The sequence below is a fragment of the Periplaneta americana genome, chromosome 10 (genome assembly GCF_040183065.1).
Source record: "Periplaneta americana isolate PAMFEO1 chromosome 10, P.americana_PAMFEO1_priV1, whole genome shotgun sequence".
Taxonomy (NCBI): domain Eukaryota; kingdom Metazoa; phylum Arthropoda; class Insecta; order Blattodea; family Blattidae; genus Periplaneta; species Periplaneta americana.
Window position 1 is genome coordinate 47,025,506 of NC_091126.1, and position 27,360 is coordinate 47,052,865.

The following is a 27,360-nucleotide window of genomic DNA, read 5'->3' on the forward strand; positions in this document are numbered from 1 at the left end:
TGTTCTTAATAATTATTGTTATAATGTCAAGATTCAGTAGTACGGTATTTTCATTGACTTATTCTTAATTCACTGGATGTATTGTATAATTTATTTATGCAGCCTGTTTATTTATTAATTCATTTTTATATCTCAGGAGATAACTTTGGGTCACATAATGTTGCAAGTACAGTTTTTCTTATATAGCACTTATTGCCATTGTTATTAAAAGGTTCTCATTTACCATCAAATTGCAGAAGATACTACTCAAAGATGTGTTAATTTCGTATATAATTGGGCAAGCAGTGGTCCTTTCATGTTTCTGTATATTATGATAAATTTTGAATTTATTTAATTTCTCTTCTAAATCGTTTCTTTAGAAATGCCATATTATAAGCATTTCTGTTTTAAAAGTTTTGCTTTTACACTGTAATTATAGTAGTAAGATTTACTATGTATGTTACTGAATTACAGGGTTTGTGTTGGCATCCAAGTACCCCCAGATGAAAATGAGGACTGGTATTGCCGTGTATGCATTGTTAAAAAGCAAGAAAACATTGCAGATAAAAAGAAGAAGTCCCGAAAGAAGAAAGTTGTTACATAAAACAGCTGGAATGAATTTCCCATAATTGTTGTGTACAGCATCAGGAACAGATCGCTATGGTGTATATACTTTTATGTGAAGAAATCATATAGCAAGATATAGCGTAGTTGGGATTGTTACAATCAATGAGTGAGACGTACAAGGAAAACTTGATTAATAGGATACAAACATCCCTAACATATAGGTTTGTATGAAATGGCCCGAAATCACAGTTGCCCCACTTAAATGGCTTTAAAGCTTAACTATCCAAGAGTGGGAATTTTAATATCGTAACAGCTTGGTATTCTTGGTTATGCAGCGATATTTCCATGTGCTCTATCCAGTTGTCGTGTATACATATATTATAATTATCATTAAAAGTTGCACATCTTTTTAGTGTGAAATATGAAGTTTAAAAGTGGGATTGTATTTACATCGAGTCCCTACATGAGTATGTCAAGGTTAAATGCTTTTTCTTCAGTGTTCGAATTGATAAAAATGTGGGAGTGGGGGATTTCTCGTTGACATACCAATTTTTTGTGCGTTTTTTTTTTTTTTTTTTAAGAATTTATATCAGTTATAGCATGTTGTTGTTGTTATTATTATTATTATTATTATTATTATTATTTTATATTATCATTATTATTATTATTTTATTATATTATCATTATTATTATTGTTATTTTATTATATTATTATTATTATTATTTTATATTATCATTATTATTATTATTTTATTATATCATTATTATTATTGTTATTTTATTTTATTATCATTATTATTATTATTATTATTATTATTATTATTATTACTACAAATACTGTTGTTGTTAACGTCCATTTTAATTACTCTGGCACCTGATACGGTATTTTGAATTTTTAAACCATGATAGCTACCTATCTTACCTAATAGATTGATAGGTACTAGATATTTCACAAATCATGCAAAATCATATAAACAGTTTATTTAAATAACAATAGCACCAACGTTTTTGAAAATAGTAAACATATAGTATTTCTGGCATAATTCTAAAAAAAAAAAAAAAAAAAAAAAACAACCAACCCCGAAGTTTGTGAGAGTACAGTCAGGTGAAGCAGTGAATTTTCTTAAATGTAGTAGGTCTATATATTTTATATAATTTAACGGATTATTTTCAGATAATATAATAAACTACACTCCAAATATCCAAATACGCAATAAAATATAGCTAGAGATTAAAAGTTTGATTTATAGCAGTACTTACATACAGACGTAGTTTTCCTTGTCTGATGAGAGTATTTGTAATAATTCATGTGGGGTTTCGTTCTCAAACTCTGTGCTGCTATAAAGCAGGCCTACAGTGAGCACATTTTTCAGCCTGACTTTTTCAAATCTACTACCGTAATAGTGCAGCAATTTCGAAAATTGTTGTTGAGGGAAATTATTTTTGTATGTTGAATATTTATCACACGATAATAGCAGCAAACCTATGGATTCCCATGATCTTAAAACCTCATGGCAAGGTGACTGTCAGCATTATCAAATATCTCGCAATATACCCGCCGAAAGTTCGTAGGTTATTCTTTTTGAAGATACTCGAACATTCCTTACAGTTTCTGCATAAATATTTTCGAAATTTCCTCTCACTACAGCAATATTTTGACTTGTTCTGCAACTTTTTCTGCAGTAAATGATGTGAGTGAGAATGTGTATGAAAAGGAAGACAGAGAGGAAGAGGTTTAGAAAGAGAAAGTGCACACTGCTAGCTTCTATATCAAGCATTTGGTATCCTTCCCCACCCCTGATCCTCTGCCAGTCACATGAAGTGGAAGACAGAGAGCAAAGGAGTTCTAGACAGAGAGAGCACACCTTGCTAGTTTCTGCTTCTCACTCTGACTCCTGTCATGGCCATTTAGTAAATGACAAGGATAGGAAGAGCTCTAGAAAGATATAAAAATCCCACCTAGCTTCTTTTCCCTTAAGTTTTAAGTTCGCAGTGTTTTATACGCAAGTCACCAAGAACCCACGCTGAACTTTTAAAAGTACATTCTGGTGAGATAAACGATCTGGAGAGGAAAATGAACAGGCCTAAATGTACATATCTATTATTTTAATTTTAGTTACCCCAGCAGTGCTTCCCTTGACAGACTGCCACTGCAGTTTGAAATGTTTTAATGCATTATTTTCATATTAAAGTGGAAACCCAGGTGATATTTGCAAACAACATTCAGAATAAGCTCACTGTAGCAAATTCAATCTGGAGGGGAATATTTTTTTTTTACCACTGCACGGAAAATAAAAGTAAGTTTCTGGAAATGCATTTTAAGGAAAAATATCACTATTCAAGCTGGTGTGGTACAATCTGATCTTTGTTGCTCCGCAGTAGTGCAGTAAGAGAAAGCCCATTAGATACGAGGAATTTAGTGATAACCTTGGTTATGTGTAGCCATGTTAGCATTTAGTGGAATCAACCATTCATGAATGATTACAAAACCCTCTGGTTATTGTGATAGTGGCGGACTGTTTGGAATGAATGACTGCAACTTACCTATACCTATTTATGGCGTTTAAGGAACCTGGAAGTTCATTGTCGCCCTCACATAAGGCTGCCATTAGACTCTATCCTGAACAAGATTAATCCAGTCTCTACAATCATATCCCACCTCCCTCATATCCATTTTAATATTATCCTCTCATCTATGTCTCGGCCTCCCCAAAGGTCTTTTTCCCTCCGGCCTCCCAACTAACACACTATATCCATTTCTGGATTCGCCCTTACGTGCTACATGCCCTGCCCATCTCAAACGTCTGGATTTAATATTCCTAATTATGTCAGGTGAAGAATACAATGTGACAAGTTCTGCGTTGTGTAAGGATTTACTTCCAAACCTATCTTTTTACTTGCTTCAAGTAAAATTCCCGTGTTTTCCGGAATGAATGCAACCCTTGTTACAATGGGGGAGTTTGGGATGGTGTAAGCTCCCTTGATCTTGTCCGAGTCTAAGAGAGGCTATGAATTGCTTTGTTGGTATACTGACCACTATACTACCTGCGGTACTGTGGAGCAACTGAAATCACAGTGTACAAATAGTATTAAAATGTGTGTATATTCAGAGAAAGGAATTTTTTTTACCTGGTTAGGAATGAATACAGGAATGGGTAAGTTAGAGGAAAAAAAAATCCAGAAGGGGAAATTCCCCAGCTCCCCACCTTCAATTCGAACACTGCTTCCGATATAATGTGCATTTGCTTTTATTGACCATCAGAACGCATTCAACTTCCTGATTAGTTTGCATTCCAGTTTTACACAGCACAATGAAAGAAAAAGAAAGTTGTGAACAAGTCTCTTTGTAGGAACTGAGAGTGATGTCACTCTTCTTGATAGCATGTGTAGTCATTGTCTCTTCTGTAAAAATATGCAAACAGATTATGTATATCATGTACTAGATAATCAAAATTGAGTACATAGTTAACTACTATACTGGAATGACTAAGTTGTATTTACTTCAACAACATTCCTAACAAAGGAGAATAAATTACGTATTCACTGCCAGATGAGGAAGATAGAATTGTAGAGAATCATATCATTAACAAACTCATTGAGATGTGATTGTGAAGAGAAACCTACACCTAGAAATATATTGTTTGTTTTCATCTTTTGAATTACAGTTGTTTAAGAAACAGAACTTTTGTAGCAAAATTTAGGAACCTCCTAACATATTTGTAATAGTAAATGGCTTTTATAGTTTAAATCTTTTGTGACAATCTTAAGTTGATTTTTCTCAATTTATTTTAATTATGTATCTCTGATTTATTACAGTTTTCTTTCAATTTTATTTGGTTCATTATCTCAGAGTAGCAGTAGTGAATTAATATGAATTGACATGTCAAAAGTATGTGACTCATATCGTGTTCAGTGCAAAACGCACACCCATGGTTATGAGCCTATCAATGTTATGATCAAAAAAACAAGCCCAGAGATATGTACTATGAGAGCAACATCTTGCCTTTCTCTAAACCCATGAAATCACTATCCTGAATGATGTACTTTTGCGATTTCTGTAGAGATTGAAAAATTCTGTGTAGTAGAACTCTATTCCACTTCGTACAAGAAGTAGAACATTTTGGTCATTAATAACAGCTCGTATGTGAAACCAAATGGATGGCAGTTCAAGGAAACAGATCTGGACTCTTTGGTTGGTGATACTCAATTTGCCATTCATTCTTCTCAATTCGCTCTCCAGTTCTCAACATAGATGTGCAGTGAGAGTTCATACATTTTGTTAGAATGATTTTTTTCTACTTGAGGCATTTGTCTCACCATGAAATGGTTCTGTTTGAGTGAAAATTCTCAAAGAGCTACGTAGTGTACTGTATGACAAGTTTTCAGGGCAGGAAAAAGTAGCTCTTGAATATAACAATAAGTGGTTTCATACTGCACATCTCTGTGCAAAGAGAATAGAGAAGAAAGGGTGAGGGATTTTGTTCCTTTGACTACCATCCATTTTGTTTAATGAAGTAGACCGTGCATCATTTGAGGAATTGAATTAAAAAGAGCTCAGTTCATCTGCAGAATAAATGCTATTTGAAAAGTATTGCCCCTATTTCTGTAGCAATAAATTGACCTGTGAACTCTGTTTCTTTTCAGAGTCTGAAGAAGCGTTTTCTGAAAGAAATGGATTCCACAGGTCAATTTATTGCTACAGAAATAGGGGGAAGTCCACACCTGTGGAGTAACAGTTAGCGCGTCTGGCCGCGAAACCAGGTGGTCCGGGTTCGATTCCTGGTTGGGGCAAGTTACCTGGTTGAGGTTTTTTCCGGGGTGTTCCCTCAACCCAATATGAGCAAATGCTGGGTAACTTTCGGTGTTGGAACCCGGACTCATTTCACCAGCATTATCTCCTCATCTCATTCAGACGCTAAATAACCTAGATGTTGATAAAGCATCGTAAAATAACCTACTAAAAAAATAGGGGGAATCTGTTTCAAACTGCATTTATTCCGTGGATGGACTGCTTGTTTTGATTCAACACTCTCAGAATGCCAAAGGATATTTTTGAATTCATGAAAGGGTATATAAGAAAGAGATACATTGAAGTGGAGGTTTTGTGAAGTAGAAATAGGTAAATATTTATATTTGAACGAGCATGTTTCAGTAAAAGTCTTTCATTGGTGGTGATTTCAGTATACATACATCTTCCGTTTCTAGTTCAATAAGTGGATTAAAAATATTGACGTGTTTATACGAACCACACCTAATCCTAACAGCAGCCATGGTATATAATAATTTACTTAGTAACTTCGTTTTGATATGAATGCATAACAGTTGAATGGCATGCTTATAGCTGGAGTCTTACATTAGTGGTCTTTTCTCTAGTGTGCATGGACAGTTCGGTCGAGTTAGTGTGTCAAGGGTTGAGCAGAATGAATAGTAGGATATAAACAGGGGAGCATATTTTAAGTAATAGAGGAATTTATTTAAACATAGGTAAAGATATGACATTTTGTTACCACAGACTATAATTACTTTTTCTTGAATATGACGCTAGGTAGGTAGTCACCATTAGGTTGAACGAATTCCTCCAAGTATCGAATGAATGCCTGCATCAGATGATTTATATTCAGCATGTCCAAGGGGATTTCCTGTGTGGCTTCTGGTATCCACTTCTTAAGGTCAGCCAGTTTTGGAGGGGATGTAGAATACACTCAACTCTTCAGCTACCCCCACAAGAAGCAGCCAGATTTGGTCAAATCCAGCGACTCTCCAAATATGAAAATCAATTGGCTGTGAAAAGCAGGCTGCAAAACAGTGATGGAATGGTGGGCCATATGAGATGCTGCCCTGTCCATTGGAACTATATTTGGTGTAGGTTGCTGTTTGGCAGCTCAGGAACGAGAAATACATTTATCATGTTCACATAGTGATCCCTAGTACGAGTAACTGTAACAGCATGATCATTGTGGTCCTCAAAGAAATAAGAATCTATGACGCCAAACGAAGCAATGCTGCTCCACACTGTCGTGGGTTCTGATGGATTTGTCACAAATTAAGATCACACAGGAAATTCGTTCTACATTACATATTCGTCACCACACAACTTGTCATACATTACACATTTATCACTAGAGCTAGGATTTATATGTAGTAAGAGTTAAGAATGACGCCGAGTATAGTTGAGTCGTCGTAATGCCGGTTAAGAAGATTTTAAGACTTGTTGACAAGACTCGAAATGCAAGAAAAGTCACAAGGACTAGAGAATGCAGCTTTTAAACCCCCCGCTGTTTTGTAAGTGGTGGTTAAGAGGATTAAAGACCCTTAGCGCTAACTAATAGAAGTACTGAATGACAAGAATGACAAATATAAGGAGTGGGGGGCATGGCTTGCATGTTTGTAAACTATACCGATTAAAAATATTAGCTTTTACTACATACGAATCCTAGCTCTATTTATCACGATATGTTCGCCTGGGTGGCACAGTCGGTAGAGTGCTGACTTGTGCCAGAAGTTGCAGGTTCGATCCTGACTCAGGTCGATGGCATTTAAGTGTGCTTAAATGCGACAGGGTCATGTCAGTAGATTTACTGGTATGTAAAAGAACTCCTGTGGGACAAAATTCTGGTACACCGGCGACACTGATATAACCTCGTTAGTTGCGAGCTTCGGTAAATAAAACATAATTTATTTATTTTTCGTCGCTGTACAGTTTGTTATATGTTACGTTTATGTCATCACAAAATTAGCCACATATTAAGTATTTGTCACCCTAAGGCCAAAAAAATGTAGTCAAGAGTAGGACACATTCAAAAATATGTTTATTGTCATAATTACTAATGACAATCCTTCCCCACTACAGCCCACATACTTAGTCTGTGCAGATGTAGACTGCGCTGCCGTACTACGTGACTCATATCAGGCTATTTATTCTGTCCAACTCTGTATAATTACTGTTGAGGATTAAATGTGTAATTTTTGTTACATTGTTTGATAACATATCTGTACCTGTCTTATGTTTTTAGTTATCTGTGAATGAGGTTTATGTTATTTTAGTATAATTCCATATTATTCAGCTCTTTAGTCTTTAGAAATAACACATCTTTATCTCAATAAGCATAAATTAATGTCATAATAAAAAGGTTATCAAACTAGTTCTGAACATTTCGTAACAGTAATTGAAACAAGACATTGTGTAACACCTTGGCCTTGCCTGTGCAAAACATATTACAAGGAAAAGAACTATAATATTTGTCTTCTCTATATAAAATCTCTCTGAATCAATAAGTAATATCAACTGAAGAGGTAATTTGATTCTTACCAGTATGTTGCCTGAACAAAGAATATGACAAGTTTTGTTTTTGTTTTTGTTTTTTTTTTTTAGTGATACTGAATGTCACAATACACTGACTAAAACTCTTCCTTATGTGTTAGAAGAATTGTAGGTTCTATATTTAGATGCAGTTCCACATAATTTTCCTATTTCTTTAATGTAAATTAATGTGAACTTAAGCCAAAATTACGAGAATAATTCCATGGTGTTCAGTCTGTTATGGAGACGAAAGTGTAATACATTTTCGAGACGAAAGTGTAATACATTTTCGTCTACTCAGCATAAATTCGATATAATTAATTAATGGAATTTCCATACCAGTGGTTTATAAGTGTTCACTTACAGTAAACCCTCGATTTAACAGACCTCAGTTCAATGGACTTTAGATTTAATGATCAATATTGTGCGGGCACTTTTATTATATTTCTCAATTTATTATTTTGTATTGTTATTATTTTTGGTCACCAGTGGTGGCATGACTTACATAGTAAAATAAAATGTAGTTCTGTGTGACATTGTGATGCTATATCACAGCATGCAATTAGGGTTGCCAGATGTACAGTCTTACCTGGAACAATATAATTTTACCTCTTTTATTCTGCGTACGGTGTGAGTCTTGAACCGTATGCCAAAAGTTCCATTTTCAAATTCCAAATTCCACATCCAGTACCTACGTCACATTTGCAGTATGGTTGGTGGCGGCGTAGTAGTATGTATGACAGTACCAGAAAAATTTTTGTATATTACAAATATAATATGTTTCGGTTTTTATGCACCAGTTTAATTTATAAAAAAAGTTCTTGCCAAGCTTTTCCCCATTTACAGCAATTATTTCAGTAATGGCTACCAAATGTATGGATGAAAGGAATAGAATACTGTAAATGTTATAAAAAATGAACTTCTTGTATAATTCAACAATGATGAAGACTGCAGTGAATTTTACAAGAAGATTTTGTTATATAAATAAAGTATGGCATATTCAAGTGGGAATTGAGGTTAAATATAGGAATATATAAAATGAAAGAGTAAGTTCGCAATATAATTATATGACGTAATAAATAATTAAAATTTATAATGTATAAATCATAATAAGATTAATATTATTAATTAATATGTAATACATTGGCTGGGTCACTGACTGAGAAGAAACTGCCTACTGAAGGATGCACTGGAAGAAATGGTGAACGAGAGAAAAGTTTGGAGTAGAAGAAAGTATTAGATGATACACGACATTAAGATATAATATGGCTCATATGTGGAGACTAAGAGGAAGGCAGAAAATAGGAAAGATTGGAGAATGCTGTGGTTTGCAGTGAAAGACTGCATTTGGACAGAAAACTATGAACGAATGAATTCTCTTCTTATACACTCCATGTCCCCCCCCCCCCCAAGAAGCCGAATGTGGATGAAAGGTGTTCCTTATTTCCCATCTCAAAATCTGGCAACTCTACATGCAATCATCGTTATGATTGTCGCTAACTGAAGCATATGCCATATGTAGCAAGATAAAAATGTACGTTAATCCAGTGTGACATAGTGATATGATATTGGCACCAGAAAAATGGTATGCACATTTGACATATGACATTAATATATAAGTTATAATGTTATATTTAATAATATTATTGTTTTTAAAAATTCGCGACTTAACAGACACCCCTTCGTCTCCACTAGTCTGTTAAATTGAGAGTTTACTGTGTTAGTTCGTAAAAATGATGAACTAATTGATTTAAAGTAAAGGTAACTGATTGTATATTATGACATACAGTAGCGCTCAAAAGTATTTTGTAGAAAGCATATGCCACAATTACATAAAGATAAATATTAAATAGAAAAAAATGCCAGTGGATAATTGAAATGTATGTATTTCTAATACATTTAGTTTAGCATAAAAAAATAATTGAAAAATTCTTCTGGATCAAAAGTAATTTGTATGTCCAAGTATGTAGTAATAAAACAAAAATATTCTGGACTCTGAGAAAAAAAATCAGTATTTCGTTTCATACTCCCGAGCTTTGATCATAACAGTAGCACATCTGTTTGGCATTGAATCCACAATATTTGGCAATCGCTCGTGTGTAAGTTGTGGCCATTCTTCCAATAAGGCAGCAAAGAACTGATCCTTATTTGAATAACTTCTACGATGAATACATTGATCCAGTTTATCCCAGAGACGTTCAATAAGATTAAGATCCGGAATCTGGCTTGGCCAATCCAAAAGTTTGATTTTTTTATCTGCAAAGAATTTTTTTTAAATAGCTGGAAGTGTGTTTTGGATCATTGTCTTGCTGAAAATCCATTTACGTGGCATATTCTTCCTCCCACTTGAACCATATTCTTTTCTAAAATGTCACTTTACAAGAAACGATCCATATTTCCTTCTATTTGGACTAGAGGACCAACTCCACTTCTAGAAAAATATTCCCACACCATGATGCTACCACCACTGTACTTAATAGTCGGTACCTGGTATTTTTGTTGTCTCTTTGGTTTTTTGGTCGACATACATACTACACACCAACAGAAGAAAATAAATTAAATGTACTCTCTTCACTCATTATACCAGCCTATAGTGTTCCATGTTTGTACATTTTTTTTGCAAAGTCTTACCTGGTCTTTCTATTTTTTGGATTTATGAGTGGTTTTTGTTATGGTTGTCTACCATTTAAATCACCAGCTACTAGGCGACGTTTCACAATAGAGACATGTAGGTTCAGTCCATGGTGCTGCTCTATATCATCCCTTTTTTGTCGAGCAGATTTTCGTAGATCAGCAACCGACTGCTTACAAATGATTCTGTCATCCTCACTGTTGTTTTTCGAGGACGACCAGACGTTGGCTTATTGTCTACTGACCCTTCTTATTTTTGCCGTTGACTCCACACGCTTATGAGTTGTGATATACCAAAATATTTAGCAACGCTAAACTGCGATTTTCCCTTCTTCAAACCATTTAAAACAGCTTGTCTCACATCCACAGAGTATTCCTTTTGTTTTGGCATGTTTGTAATGGTCTGCACAAATACAAAGCACTGTCTAAATACCTGAACACCAATATTTAATATATACCATGCCACCAAATCAAACCTCAAAATACTTACGAGTTAATGGAATATACATTTATATTGTTATTCTATGAACTTGCCAGTTTCCTAGATACGTAACCACAGCAACGTGACGCTACTCATAGAATGACACAGCTGTGTGCTTTGCGTTGTTGTAACTGCATGCAAACAGTATTGACAACATAAAACCTTAACTACAAAATACTTTTGAGCACTACTGTACATATTGTTATTCATATGTATGTGAATTACATTATTAGTCTTCATACATACAGACATGTTTTTACTCATACATTGATACCTTTGATTCAGAATTAGTTATTTTTGACATTCATTCTCACATTCCACATAGTGAGTGTTCTCACTTCATTCTTGGACCAACTAAATTTGTTTTATAACAATTTCTTTAACAATTGATCGTTTGGTTTCTAATACTACTACTGACAACGAAGTTAGTTATTGGCTCTTCTCAACTGGTCGCAACTTAATTGAATCAGTCCATCTTTCAATTTGTGCACCTCACATATACATATCTTTATATAAGAAAAAAAGTAGTGGAATCAAGAGTTCCCATATATATTGACGTAAATAAGTTTTTTTCTTGAGTTAATTTAAGGAAATTATAAAGGACAACCATGATACTATCCCTACATATGATGATGCAACAGTCAAACTGTTATTGTTAACAAGCCTTTAATTTCCAAACTATTCGCCCATCCTAGAATTTAACCCTAGGATGCATGAGCTACTTTTCCTACACATTTACATGACATGGGTCCATTGGACCCGTATGCTATTTAATGAAGAATTACACATAAAAATGGAATAATATTAATCTATTATTTAATTTAATTTGAATTTAGGGGGTTTAATTGTGGAAAATATATACAATTTTATAACTAAGTAACATGTGAATATACAAATATATAATTATATTAATTTATTTCTACAAGATAATAATGTAAGTTCTTTGGGCAAAGAAAATAATATAGTTTTATAACTAAGTAGCGAGTGAAAATAAGTTGTTCTTATTACAACACAAACACATAATAATAATAATAATAATAATAATAATAATAATAATAATAATAAATAATCCGTGGCACTACAGCCCACGAAGTGCCAAGACCGACTAGTCGGCTGCTGGACTCACGGCCACATGCCGAAGCAGAGGTGGATGGTCATCCAACCAGAATGAAGGTATCGTGTGTTTAGCACGATGAGCCCCCCAGTCGTTATAGCTGGTTTGCGTAACCGGATTTCATTACCTATCGTAGCTCCCCAAGTGCATCACGATGCTGGTTGGACACCGGTCCCATACACTGGCCGAAATTTCATGAGAATATGTCTTTCCCATGAGGAGTCGAATCAGCGCGCATTCCGTAACGCGAGTCCTAGGAAGGATGCTTTGTGCCATGACCCCAAGACAACACAAACGCATATATTTATTTATATAAGATAAAAATGTAATGTTCGTGAACAGCATTATCATAGTACTTACCGGAATAGCGCTTTTGTTTTTCTTTGGGCAAAAACTAACTATTGTCATGTCCTTGTGAAATACAAATACACTTTTGTTCACTGGTCGATTTTGGATTGGATTTCATTTCTTTTCGAATGTCTCTCTTGTTTTTGCCTAATTGATCCCACAATTGTCACTTTCTTCTCCAACATGTATTGCGCCAAAGATATATTTGTAAAATAATTGTCCATGGTGATATTTCGGGCTCTACCAAGTACACAGCGATTTAGAAACTTCACAATATTGAGAGCCAAATCCTTCTGTGGCGGTTCTCCGATAATTTCCCTGTAAATAGGCCTATACAATCCCGTGAACGGTATAACCAGTTGCTGCTTCACACATCCACATAATTTTGATCTCGTAGTTCGCTGGCTTCTTTGGCATATATTGTACAAAACTACAACGGCCTCTAAACAAAACCAGCTATTCGTATATTGTGACATTTGGTTGTGGGACCATTATTTTTCCTAACTGTTCCGTAAATATTTGCCACACATAAGAAACAAGAACAAGTTTATGTGTTTTTGTAATCTAACCTTTCGTGTTCTCTTATCATAGAGCCTTAAAAACCTTCTCATAGCTTCAAAATGATTCACAGACATTGTAGCTCTATAAAATGGATTGGAAAATTTACCAGGAAGAAATTCTCTTATTGGAACATCCCAAGATTTGTCTGCTCTCATATGCAACAAAATTCCAAGAAAAGCAACCATTTCATCTATTGATACTTCTTGCCATTTTATTTTCTTTAGTAGATAAAACCTTTTTGCTTCTAAGTTGATACATCTCACAGTTTCATCCAAAATATTCTGTGGGATAAATAAATTCCAGGCACCTCAGAGTAGCAGTTCCTATAGCCCTTGAAGAACTTGATACAAATCTTACGAAGTTGTGGACAGGAGATTTACTCTGAGCAGGGGTTTCTGTCCTCCATATCATCCCACTAGAAGCAATATATTCTCCTCTATGTGTTTTGATTGTCGACTGGTGTCAAACAAGCATCCAGGTTTCATCTTTATGCTCACACAATCATTATCCAGTTCTGCAGAAGAAACTTCATCTTCATCCGGAGTATTGTCATCCATTGCTGGAGATATATGTGTATTCCTAATCGTCGTCCGAAATTTTACTTTCCAGCTGTAGAAGTCTTGCCAACTCATGAAAATATGTTTAGTAGTTCATAGGATTCTGCTTAGATGGCAGATTACAATAATATTTACGATAATAAAACAATTTAAGCAACGGGTCTATTGGACCCATGTTATGTAAAAGTGTAGTATATATGAACACGAATAAAAAACATATATAAAATCAAAGAATAAAATACCAAATGTGCTATAGGTGTATAAAGGAAGTAACAAGAGTAGCATACCTAGTGGGCAGAGTCACAATGTGAATTAGTTATTTAGATAATAATTATTAAATATGCCGCCGGGTCCAATGGACCCATGTTATGCATCCTAGGGTTAATTATGTAGGTATTTGAAAGGGCCATGATTTCTCACGAAATTTTTAGACTGCATATCTAGGTCCTTCAGAATATTTCATATTATCTTATGTGCTTAATGTGTACATTTTTAATTTTCCTTTTCTAAGGACACTCCCAAAGACACACTTTGACTCTTTCGGGAGTGACCTAATTTTAAATGATATAATTTTTAATTTTTGTGAAATAGCTCAATAAATAGTAGTAGTAATTATTATTATCATCATCATCATCATCATCATCACCATCACCTATAATATATAATGGCGCATGTTTAAATGCAATTCAACATTTAATTTCTTTGCACATTGTAATATTGAAAGGGCAATAAATGTTTAACTGTTATAAAGGCTTAAATGTAAAGATATAGTTTTAAACGTCTTTATTTCGTGATCATTTTGCATATTGATTTTATTACCCTTTCTTTGCTGTATTTAACTTATTATGAGTTATTCAACAGTTTAACAAATCGATTTCTGTGAGGCTCATTGCATCTAGGATGTAGTATCTGTTACTGAACAATTGACAGTTGAAGTTGGCACAGCACTGGATGTTTCAAATTTTCACGTCTTACACTTCCTCTCGGATGGCCCTTCATCATAGATGCATTTACGTCAGAAATTGTGAATGATCAGTCATTTACATTTTCCAATTTGTAATTTCAACTCTATTAATAGGAATTGTTGTTAACTAATGCTGAGTTCTCCAATATAGGAGAAAGTAGCAAAAAATTTAACCGTTTTAATGTAGGCACCATATTTTTATGTTATGTCAGTTATATCACCTACTACATGCAACTCCCAAACTCTTTGAAAGACCACCCCTGCCATTGGTTAGTGGGTCCATATGACCTAGCCAGGAGGATTGTCAGACAAATCCACCGACCATATCCTCTCTTCACCATTGAGGCATGCTTTTACATGTCATGACAGGTGAATGAAATGACATTTCCTCCATTTTTGATGGAGTTGTACTGCTTTGACTCAGTCCCCAGAGACTCATTTGTTAAAAAAAGAATGCATCATGGGAAGGTGAGTATGGGATTTGAGTAGGAGATTATGGAATGCACTTCATTATTTGCAGTTCCTATTGATAGGAATAAGTGAACTTGATCATTCACAAAATATTTTAATATTCTTCATGTCACTTCAAACTGAAAGAGATTATGAAGTTCCATAACAGTTGAAACTTTTTGAATATTATTGACTTCAGTTTTTTTTCTTCCCCTCAATGAATGACAGTACATGTTTTGAAAATATGACCAACTCATATTTTTATATACTGTAAATTTTGCAGATTGTTAATTCTGTCGCATATTTCTTGTCATTAAATTTAAAATGATGCTTGTTTTTATCTCCTTTCCCCTACATAACTTTCTTTCTCATCAGTGTCATGCATTTTCATGTTCCCCCCCCCCTTCTCCAGAGTGTGCGATAGAGTGTAAAGAACAGTAATTGCCGAGAAAGAGGAATGTGAGGAAGTTTGAGGTGTAAAATCAAAATTCATCTGTGAGGTTGTGAACTAAAAATTGTCATTATTAAAAGGTTTAATGATATTATTATGAAAGGATAGAAATATCATGATGTTTAGAAATTTTGAATTTTTCAGTTATTTAAGTCTAAGCCAGTTGAGTGAATATAAATATCAGCTTTTTGGCAGCTAGACAGTCACTTAAACTTGCGTTTGGTTGTATGTTAAAAATACAGTTAATGAAACAATTACGACTTCATATTCTGATTCAGTTATAATATTTGTGTAGACATCTATTTCTTAGCCAACATGAACATAATGTCAAATTTCCTTTTGTATTGCGTCACAATTAATAGTGTAAAAAACTCTACTTGTTTGTTCTTTGTTTTTGCCATTTGTGATTATTCACTGTCATCGTATATCAGAATGACTCAACAGTGTCTGTTATTGAAGACAGAGTATGAAACATGGGATTTTTTTTTTTTACTATTATTTTGACATGAATAAGTGTGTCATAAATTAGAAGAATTGTAATTCGCTTTACAGCATTTCAAGTCAGATCATTTTTGCACTCAACGTAACTGCTCCCATGTTGTGACATTTACGAATAGTGCTTATGCATTTGTTTGTTTATCCTTTCGTGAGATATTTGTTTCGTGCATGTGTATGTGTGTAAACCGGTTTTGTGATGTAGATTGAAAATTGATACGAGGTACAAATTATAAATCATGCTCGAAGAGATTAATTATTTTAAAAGAAATATCCATATGCATTACTTTGAAACTAATAATATCAAGCTGTTACTTGTAACATCTATCGAAATATTGAAAATATATATTAAATCTGATTTGTGTGTGATAATGTATTTATCCTAAATCTTTCTTATAGATTTTCTATTTTAATGTGTGAAAATATGTGCGTGTGTTTTTTCTGTGCCTGTGTGTATGTGTATAGGAGAGAATGTGTGTGCATACAGAAAGCAGTGATTAATAGTAGATGTGTGTAATGTGTGCCTATAATTATGTGTAGGAAGCATGTAGGAAAATAAATGTTTTATTATGTTACACAGCATGCAATTGTAATATTGCTTATTTAATACTTAGAATATTTATTTAATTGATTTGGAAACCTTCTGGAAAGAAATGTTCTTGTCTCTAAATGAAATAAGTACAAAAAATGACTCAGAATTTTAAGCTCATTTTTTTAAAAAGGAAATGAAAAATAATATAACTTACTGTTATACCTTGAGTCATTTTGGTGATAAATTAATATTTTCTTCCTAACTAGACTGATACGACAATTCTGTGTGTGTGTTTGCACATTCTGGCACACAAATTTACGAACTTGTTACATAATCATGATCACTTGCAAATGTGACAGAATAAGTTGTACTATCAGAGTTTACTAACATAGAGTGCAGTGAAATATTATTTACACGAGTGTGTATTAGTTCTGGATTACTTATTGTAAGAATGTGTTAAAAGTTTCTTTAAACAGTTTTTATGCTCTGTAAAATATAATAACTATAAAATAAATTGAATCATATAAAGCCAGTGTACATAATTATGTAATAGTATTTTAAAGTCTGTCTAGTTGGGAGAAATTTTGAAGTCACCATTTATGCATTAAAATTTAACTACTTGTGTCGCTGAATTTGCCACTTGAATTTATTTTACAACTACTGTATATTGTCTTCCCCTTCATTTCCTCTATTTCTTTACCTTCAAACATATACATATACACACATATTATATACATATATATGGTACACATTTTTCCACAGTTTAGGTACACTAGCAGCAAAAAGAATCGCTTTTACAAGCATAGAGAGTGCAGAAATTGCTGCTCTCTGACATGCACTATATGAATAGCTTGTCTCATGGTTTAATCAGCTTAATCAGTTCAACGACTTGTTTGGTGAGGTCAGTAAACATTCTCAAACATCGTTCACATAAGCTTGAGGCATTGCAGGTTTATGATTTTCACTCTCGCTGAGAAGCAAGCCAGTTGTCTCTTCCAGCTTTCTCACTATCAATAAAATTGTTGCCTTGGTTGGAACATTAAGCACACCTAATTCTGTTTCAAATGTCAGTTGCGTTTTAACCAGGGAATTTGTCATCCAGTACATTTTGAACACAAAAACATGCTGTTGAAGTGAGTACTGCATGTATGCGATATTGCGATGATCTAATCACTACAAACATTCTGCAATAATAGCCAGTATCAATACAGTAGAGTCTTGATTATGCGAGTTAATGTAGACCAAGACTACCTCGGATAAGCAAAAACTCAAATAAAATGGATGTTTATTGAAAAACTATGTTTTTATTAGAAATTAGACAAAATCTTTACTCAGTAGACTAAACAGAATGAACCAATCAGGTTAATATGAACTCTAGGCATTTAAAAATACAGTACATATACATTTAAAAAAGGAACTATCATGCAATACTGTACAGTGTATATATATATATATATATATATATATATATATATATATATATATATATATATATTTTGGATAGGTCTCAGGTAACATGGAACCTCAGTCAATCAAAACTCGGGTAATTGAGAGACTACTGTATTAACATTGGACAACAATCGTGCCAGAGGTACCAATATAAATTCTCCCAGAACCACAGAGATCATAGTATTCAATTTCAAGTTATACTAACTCCCAAAGAGAAATTATAACTCATTAAATTAGTAAAAGTTTATATAGATTGCTTGCACACTTAGCGGCAAAAAGAATGGGCTGACTCATGGTCAATAGAAATGCTAAGTTCCATCGCGCGGTTCACTCATGTAAACATAATGCACTACAAGGCATTGATGTGGTCTCTCTTCATTGAAAGTCGTCCGTCTATAATCTAGTAAACCTTAGGAACAGTGTGTGGCCCAGTGGTAAGATGTCTGACATCCGTACCAGAGGTTGTGAGTTCGCCTCCCGATACGGTAAAATTATTATTTTTTTTATTTCCATCACCTGTGGGCTATTAATAGGCGAGACCTGGCCTGTATAAACAAAAATACTTGTTTCACATCCTAAAAAACCGGATGCATATCAAACAAAATAAATTATTAAACAAACAATTTGTTAATATATTAACAAAAAAAGGTCTGTGGTGGGGACTAGTATCTCGTCCACAAACCACCTGCATCAACAACTGCCCTCATTCTGCTTGGCATGAAGTCCACAAGATTATGGAACAGGTCTAAATTCTTGGCCACCTCCTTCCACGCATCTAGAACTCTGTCCCACAATTCTTCAGGTGTCCGAACAGGTGGTTCTGCCCAATTAGAGTGTAGGATCCTCTCGACTGCAGCCCACAAATTTTGAATCGGATTCATATCTAGTGATTTTGGAGGCCAGTCGACTGGGTCGACATCACGCCTCATCGTAAGCCATCTCTGAGTCAGGTTGACGTATGTATCAGATGATTATTCTGCTAGAAGAAAAGTGTTCCTTCTGGATATCGTTTTCAGGCAGAAGGGATCATTACATTTGCCAAAATGTGTTCGTAGGCTTCTGCCGTAAACCGACCATGGATGCATCTCAGAAGTCCTGCCCTATCATATGACATCCACCCCCAAGTCGACCTGGTTGGCGAGTTGGTATAGCACTGGCCTTCTATGCCCAAGGTTGCGGGTTCGATCCCGGGCCAGGTCGATGGCATTTAAGTGTGCTTAAATGCGACAGGCTCATGTCAGTAGATTTACTGGCATGTAAAAGAACTCCTGCGGGACAAAATTCCGGCACATCCGGCGATGCTGATATAACCTCTGCAGTTGCGAGCGTCGTTAAATAAACCATAACATTTCCACCCCCAACACGCGACCCTCACGCAACCCGACCTGTTAAGTCATCTCACGAAGCGTTAATCATATCGATGGCCATCCATATGATAAACTAGGGCAGGACTATCATTGCTACTGGAGACAATTACCTCGTCGGAGAAAATGACATTTCTCCAATCGAAGTCCTGTCGGAGAGTAGCATACGCAGAATAACCTATGTGAACCAGGGCAATGAGTTATTGTCTCTGTGCCATCTTCAAGCATAATGACGAGACAGAACGTTTTATTAACAGATAGCAGTATTGTGTGAAAGAGAGAGGGAGGTTTATTATTTATTAGAGTTTGGGCTTATTCTAAGAGATATCGCCACACAATTATACCTTTGCGAGACATATATGATGGCAAATTTGTAATTAAAAAAAAGATTGTGTGAGATTCGAGCCTTGAGCTACTACTACCTACTTGTTCAATAGACCAATACCGTAACGACTTACACTGCTGTGACTGTTAATATCGTTTTGGCATAATATGTGGTGTTCCAGTTCGTATTTGCTTCGGTTGATTTTGTATTTATCAATTTTATTATTATTTCACTCTTCAGAGGCCCTGATATATCTAGAATCAACCCTACATTCGATTTTATAAATATTTTAAGACTCTTAAACAAAATACAGCAAATTGAAATGGTTTAATTATGTGTTATCTGGTGAACTACTGGTTTGACGAGACGAGCATGCGCAATGTTGTATGTCTGGAACTTATGAAATTGTCGCCGGCTCATTCTTTTTTGCCGTTAAGTGTACATGGAACTGCAAGAAGTTCCAATATTTTTTCCAAACCACTAGAGTTCAAACACAGATATTTAGGGTTAAATTGATGTCATTTAATTCAAACTACATTATCCTGAAGTATTTTACATTCCTTCTGGGATATCTTGTGTTTGTGTGTGTATATGTATATATATATATATATATATATATATATATATATATTCATTGTTGTTTTCATTTTATTTTGTGCACATTTATCACATAGTATCTAAAAAAGAGAGAATTGAATTTATTTTTTATTATTATTATTATTATTATTATTATTATTATTATTATTAATTTCTTGTACCTGTGTATTATATTTTTTTAAATTTTAATGAAATGGACTTGTGTAATATTCCTAAAATATTTGTAGTTTGTGTACACAAAGGTGTGAAAATTATTAGATTATAGAAGTTAGTTGCATATTGTTTGTCTTTTCTTGTAAAAAATTCAAAATTTTCTTTGATTTTTTTATGTTTAGATCTTTGAGCATGTATCCTTCAAAGTTATCCTGTTTATTTAGTTAAATCGAGATGAGTTTCATAGTAAAGAAGCTTGTGATTCATCGTCTATGCTCAGTTACTAACAAATTTCTCATTCACCACTCTCTTTGATTTCAAGATATTTCTGAGTCCTTGTAAGCGCATTTTGAAATGCTGAAGCAACATTCATCCAGCTCATTTTATCTTTCTACAGTTTTTTTTAAAGTTACTGATATGAAAAGTAATTCCTCATCGACGAAAGTGGCACTTACTTGAGTACTTCGAGAAAATCAATGTGCATAGCTACAAATTGCAGAAAGATTGTATATTTCCCAAAAAAAAAATAAGTCCTATAAACCAGGCTGTGAAGTTTGGACTTGACTGTGGTCATTACCGACAAGGCAAATGTTGTTGAAAGCATGATTTAGAGTCCAAGAAATAATGAACTTCTGAAGACCGAAGACAACAGGAGAGGCATAAGACTGGATAATTTTGAAGTAAATGTTAGTTTTTCCCACATAGATATAGAGCAGAAATATGCACTGGCGTAAAAACCATTTTTTTTTCAACAAAATCTTTCCTTCAAATCCACCACCAATACCATCGTCATCAGTTGCACTTCAACCCTTTTTGGGTCTTTGCTTTCGCAGTAAGTCTCCTCCATGTGATCTTACCTTGTCCTTGTCTCTGCCAGTTGCTAACACCCTAACCTTTTTGGATCCTGTTTAAATGATATTTGTCCATTTTAATCTTGGTTAGCTGATTTTCTGTCTGATGTATATCTTGTTTAAACACACTTGAATCTGCCATTTTAATTGCATGTCTTGCCCATCCAGACCTTCCTATTTTCATATGTGAGAGAATATCTTGATCAGCATATATCCTATATAGCTCTTCATTAATTTCTTTTTCCACTAATCTTCTTTTACACCACCAAAGATGCACCTGATGATTTTCTTCTCAAATGTAATAATTTAATTTTCATTTGATTTAATCTTTATGCAGGTTTATGTTTGTCTTCCTGCTTGCGGATTTTGATTTTAAACTCTTATCAAATCATAAAAGCTTCAGCTTGCTTTATAGATACTATGGTCAAAGTATGGTACCTTTATTACAGCACTCAGGTCTCGTCAAAACTTAGTTGTCGCTTCAATTGCGCATGTTAACTTCTTCTTGGCTATATTGTCGGTCATTTCAACTTTCTTTCACAAACAACTAAAGATGGACTAAGCTGTTACTTGTTGGTGATGATTACGTAAAATTTTCGGTTAAAAGTAGCAGTTAGAAATAACTAGTAATATTTAAACAAATTATATAATAAGAGCTACTAACATATTTTTGGAATACTGAGCGGGGTTTATGTATGATCTGAAGCTGTGCTTGGACATGGGTTCGAATAATGCTCTGGCTTGAGTACTGTATCTGGTTGGTTTGCTTCTGAAGTTAAGGCGAATATAGCCTGGTTTATATCCTTTGCAGATATTTCTAAAACTTCTTGTTTAGTATATTGATTTTCTTAAAAAAATTCTGCATGAAGATGGAATGAAATCAGCTAAATATACTTGACATATAAATTACAGTTGTAGAAGCTTACCAGAAACACCTTTATGATGAACCAGAAGTGTGTTAGTACCTTATGTGACTTAAAACAAAACATGCAGTTTGCTTACTGCTTGCTGCTAACTTATGTATTTAACTGAACAGGGTAACAACATTAAAGGCAATATGTGCTGAAAAGATGGTAAATGGAGAAAAGCAAGAATTTGATAGGAAACTTTGAGAAACAAGGGTTTACTAACAAGAAACCATAGATGAAAAAATGTTCAACTTTTTTCTAAAACAATTTTCACATTTCTACATGAAGGTAACGTGTGTAAAACTTAAATCCTGTATTTTAGCCAGTTAAATTGACACTTTTATTGCATAATAATCATCATGAACATAAGAAAAGTTAACAAGAATATGTGTGTACACATATACACACATGTACACATTAAATTTAAATCCCCCCTCCCCCCCACCGAGTGTCATCAGATGCTACAGCCCTTACTAGTGTTGCTAAAACTGTTATTTATATAACTTATTTGATAAAGTTCTAACATAAATAAAAACTAAGATTTTTTTGTCCGTTTGTCTGGTATATTTTTCAATTATTTCTTTTATAAACTGTCTTGATAATGTTGGGCTGAATGGTATATATATTTTTTTTATTTTACTTGGTTAGCGTCAATGGGATTGGTGATAGCGAGATGATATTTGGTGAGATGAGGCCGAGGATTCGCCATAGATTACCTGACACTTGTCTTATAGTTGGGGAAAATCTCGGAAAAAACCCAACCAGGTAATCAGCCCAAGCTGGAATCGAACCCGCACCCGAACACAACTCCGGATCAGCAGGCAAGTGCCTGAATGGTGTATATGAGTATGTTGCGCAGGAATGACAAAAAATATCTTAAGTGCAGGTATACATACATAAGTATTTTTACTTTCTCATTAGAGAAAGTACTTGATACTGAAGAAATTTATTTCGAATTTCTTGCGCAAATACACGTTTTTAATATCCATAAAAACCGAAAAAGTGGCGTTAAACATGTCATGTGTCTATGGATAGCAATCTGTGCCAAACTTTTGAATCGATTTTGTTCGTATTGAGTACCAGTAAATTAATTTTTCGACAAATGATGTACATGAAAAGTACCTAGTCTTACCACAAATACTGTTACTAACACTTTAGTGGATTATGAGCACAGTTTTAAAAATATTTTAATGTCTTTATGACAAATGTTACTTACAAGTATTTTGAACATTAAGCAATTTTCAAAACGGCCATCTTTGGCCCTCACACAGTCCCTAAGTCTCTGTGGCCACTCATCTACTCTGTTAGGTATGGTATCTCGAGGGAAATCCGCCACTGTCTTCACCAAGGAACGTTTCAGACTCTCAATATTCCTGTGCTCCTTTTGTAGACAGACTCCTCAAACACTGCCCACAAATTGTAGTCCAGAGGATTGAGGTCGGGGCTGCTGGTGGGGCAATCACTAGGAGCAATGAAGTCTGGCACATTCGCCTTAAGCCACTCTTGCGTTGAATTCGCTTGTGGGATGGTGACGAATCCTGCTGAAAGCTCCAGTGTTAATTGAGAAACAAGGTGGTGGTCAAAGGCTTCATAACAGACTCCAGTATGACTTTGGCGGAAGTTTTCACCCCTTTTCTTTTTTTACAGAAATAGAGTTTAATGGTACCATCATATGCTACTTCCTAGCAGGCAGGGTAATGATCTCTGAAAATCCTTGGAGCTTCAGGCATAAACCCTGTCATTTTGCCAGTTGAAAGACTCCTTACTATTGAAGTCTTTCTCGTCAGTAAAAATAATCCTCTTGTGCCCATTCTGAGCATAATGCTAAACAAAGTGAATAGATTTAAGCTTCCTCTGCTGCTTCCATTATGGACTGAGGAAATGACTTGTGTTTCACCAGTAAGCTCTTAACTATGGGTCACTTCTATGTACTCTGGGCATCGACATTCTTGAAATCTGCAGCTCACAAGTCAACACAATGTTTCCTGACAGGATTTCACTGAATACAAGCCACCACTGTTGAACCAGCATCTTGGTCCTTATGGTGCAAGGATGGCCTTGCCTCGGTTGGTCAGCTATTGTCCCTAGATCAGCATACCTCTTGATGGTCCAAAATACAAACATCCTGCTTATTTTAAGTTTTTTAAGGGTCATGGAAATATCAGAAGCTGATTTCCCAACCCTATGAAATGCTATCACTGCTATACGATTTTCATAATCACTCTAAACCAAGATGAAAACTTCACAAAACGCAAACCTTTCTGTAGCTGAACTCACAATGACACCCTTGATGCTTCACTGTGAGGTTGGAAAATAACCTTCAAAACTGATTGTACAGTCTCACTTAAATGTTTGTAACAGTGTGGTAAGACTAGGTAATAATTATACTAAGAAATGAATGGTCTTATGAAAAATGTTTCATTTAAAAATCGTGATTGCTTTTGTTATGTAGGATAAACCGACAAATGAGTCAGTCCAGTCAATATCGCTTGAGAGTCTGCCTCGGTAGAGTAGTCGTTATAGTGCTGGCCTTCTGTGCTCGAGGTTGCAGGTTTGATCCCAGCTCAAGTCGATGGTATTTAAGTGTGTTTAAATGCGACAGGCTCATGTCAGTAGATTTATTGGCATGTAAAAGAACTCCTGCTTGAGAAAATTCCAGCACATCAGTGATGCTGATGTAACCTCTGCAGTTGCGAGCATTGTTAAGTAAACCATAATTTAAATTCATTGGAGAAGTGTTTGATTAAAAGAGATTATTATGCATGAAGAATTATTTCTATTTTCGTTGCAAATTGAGTTAAGGTCCAGTTTTTTCTTCCCATCCTCCCAGTTAGTCCATGTACTATAAATGAGTAAAAAAAAGTGTTATTGTTCAATGAGTATTCTTGAGTTCAAACCTGTTTACTACACGTGATGCAAATGCATTTGAATTCTTTACAATATATGTATAGTTATTTATGTTCAAATTGTAGAGTGTATAAATGAAGTCGGATGTTTTACTTTTGGAATCTAATATCTATTAAGTGAATGTGTACAACATTGATTACAGATTGGCACAATATGAAGAAAGTTTTACAAAATTATTAAATTTGTGTCGATAAAATATGAAAGTATGAAATAAATATTTCAGTTTGAAATATCTTCATTTCTAAACCATTTGGAGCACGTTTACATAATTATTCACAAAATAAGCTTTTCGAGATTAATAGTTATGTCTATATTTAATACACTACCAAGTAAAATACAAGAAAATCTGCTTAATTGAACAGTCTGTCAGCATCGTCAAATTCTTAACTAAATGCAAGAACTAGAGAACTCAGTTTTTTTTACCATTCAAGATAACATACTTAACATAGTTCTTACATTGACTTGGCTCAACACTGGTTACAATACACAAGTAACTGTTCTATAATTTCTAGCAAAAGATTATACCTTCCATCAGTCAATATTGCTGTGTAAGATGGAAAACCCATGAAGTGTTAAAAAAGCAGTAGAAAGTAGATTAGTGTTAAAAGAATGAGCAAAGGTGGAATAGGAACCACTTATTTTATTTTAACTTCCCAAATTCATTGATGCTACGAGCTCAATGATTCTAAGGGGAATATCAAGATTTAATTTGCCCTTGGGTATCCTGGAATGTTGGTGGAATGGGTGACTTGGATATTCAAGTGTTTCCTGAACATCTCTATACTCTTCTTATAAACCCAATGTCTGGAAAGCCCATTTCAGTGGTAGTCATAGAAATATTAATGGATTGGAGAAATTATGCAAAATATGAAGATTTTTATGAAATAACATTTTACAAAAGTATTATGAAATATGGAACTATTCTGGCGTTAATTGTATCCTACATATTCTGAATCTTAAAATTGCTTGTCCCCATAATGAAATTTCATATTCTGCCTGTCTCTATGAATGACATCTTACAAATGATGAAATGACTTTCCGTACTATTGAGATTATAAAAATATCATTGTGCAATTGAGAAAACGGAAGTTTGTCATCTTGTCTGGACGCTTATTAATATGTGTATATTGTGGTTCACGAAAATAAACTATAAACAGTAAAGTTTTTCACATCATGATGAAAACTAATTGCAGTACACGTAAAATTTATAATAACAAAGTATGTCATGTTCGTGACATTTTTTTGATCAGTCATTACATTTTGTAGCTTGAAAGGAATGCACTGTTACCTGTAATTAAGTGGGAGGATGATGGGTCCTTGTATGTTAAGTGAGGTTCGTTCAGATTTGTTGTATTTGGTATATAAACAAGCGTGGGAATGTGGGGTGAGTCAGTTGTGGAGTAGAAATTTGTTCAGGCCTGTTCACTGTTTTACGAAATGACTGGGGATATGTTTAAAATAGTTTGAAAATTGTAATAAAATATAGGGTACAGATTTCTGTAAGTAGCAAAATCGTGCTTGAAAGTTAGTAACTGTTTACATATAAGAAATTCTTGTGTATTTTGTCCCAACATTATCTAGCGTCTATATATAGTCATTACTAGCAAGACTATATAACAAAAATTTGAAATCAAAAGTAATTATTTTTTTCTGTCTATTATAATGCAAACTTCGATTAAAATATTACGTTAAATCTACATTCTCAGAAGAATTTTCAAGATTCCAATTTGCTGAATACTTAAAAGGTAAGAACCCTGGCTCATTACTTCCTATACATTTAAATTTCTATTACTTCACACACTTTGGGTTATTGAGAAGTAAAAGCAGTTCTAGTTGCATGCAGTTTAAGATATCCTTTTAATAACATTAATAAAGCAATAATTTTGTAGTTATTTTCGCTGATGAGTTACCTTGCTTCTGTCAAAGTGAAAGAAATCTTAGCCCAAATTGGGGAACTGCAGCAGTAAATTAGTAAATGGGGGAGAGAAAGCAAATGCATCATAATTTTGTACTGGAATTGATTGAGTTCGCAGTTTGAGTAACACTTCATCTGTTCAGTTGTACATATTAAATATTTATGATTCAGGACTTATTATGCTTCTAACAAATATTGTATCTTGGTAACAGTATTCAAGGTGAAGTGTCTCGTGATTACTATGTACCAGCCCCAATCCCATACATACACGATGGACCATTCACAGAATTTGGACGACATAAGGACCAATCACAAGAGAGAGAATAATACAACAAACCGGCATCGAGCAGGAGCCCAAAAGCCACTGTGTAAATGTCTCTACCAACTTACAATTCTTAACCACAGTTCCGAAGACGATCACAGTAGGATGATCGAAACCAGTGGTCGTCAGCATTCGCTGA

The 27,360-nt window shown here is 34.4% G+C and overlaps 1 protein-coding gene across 4 annotated transcripts in view; it reads left to right on the top strand.

The window, feature by feature from the left end:
• Positions 1–16,958, top strand: part of Taf3 (TBP-associated factor 3) — a 113,323-nt gene extending 96,365 nt beyond the window's left edge. For 3 of the 4 annotated variants that reach the window (XM_069837353.1, XM_069837352.1, XM_069837354.1), the window contains one exon: positions 454–16,958. In XM_069837353.1, coding sequence (XP_069693454.1) covers positions 454–583 — 130 coding nt within the window. In that variant the 3' untranslated portion in view covers positions 584–16,958. The remainder of the gene's footprint in view (positions 1–453) is intronic. The other variant, XR_011334305.1, reaches the window with a different exon arrangement.
• The last annotated feature ends 10,402 nt before the right edge of the window (positions 16,959–27,360 follow it).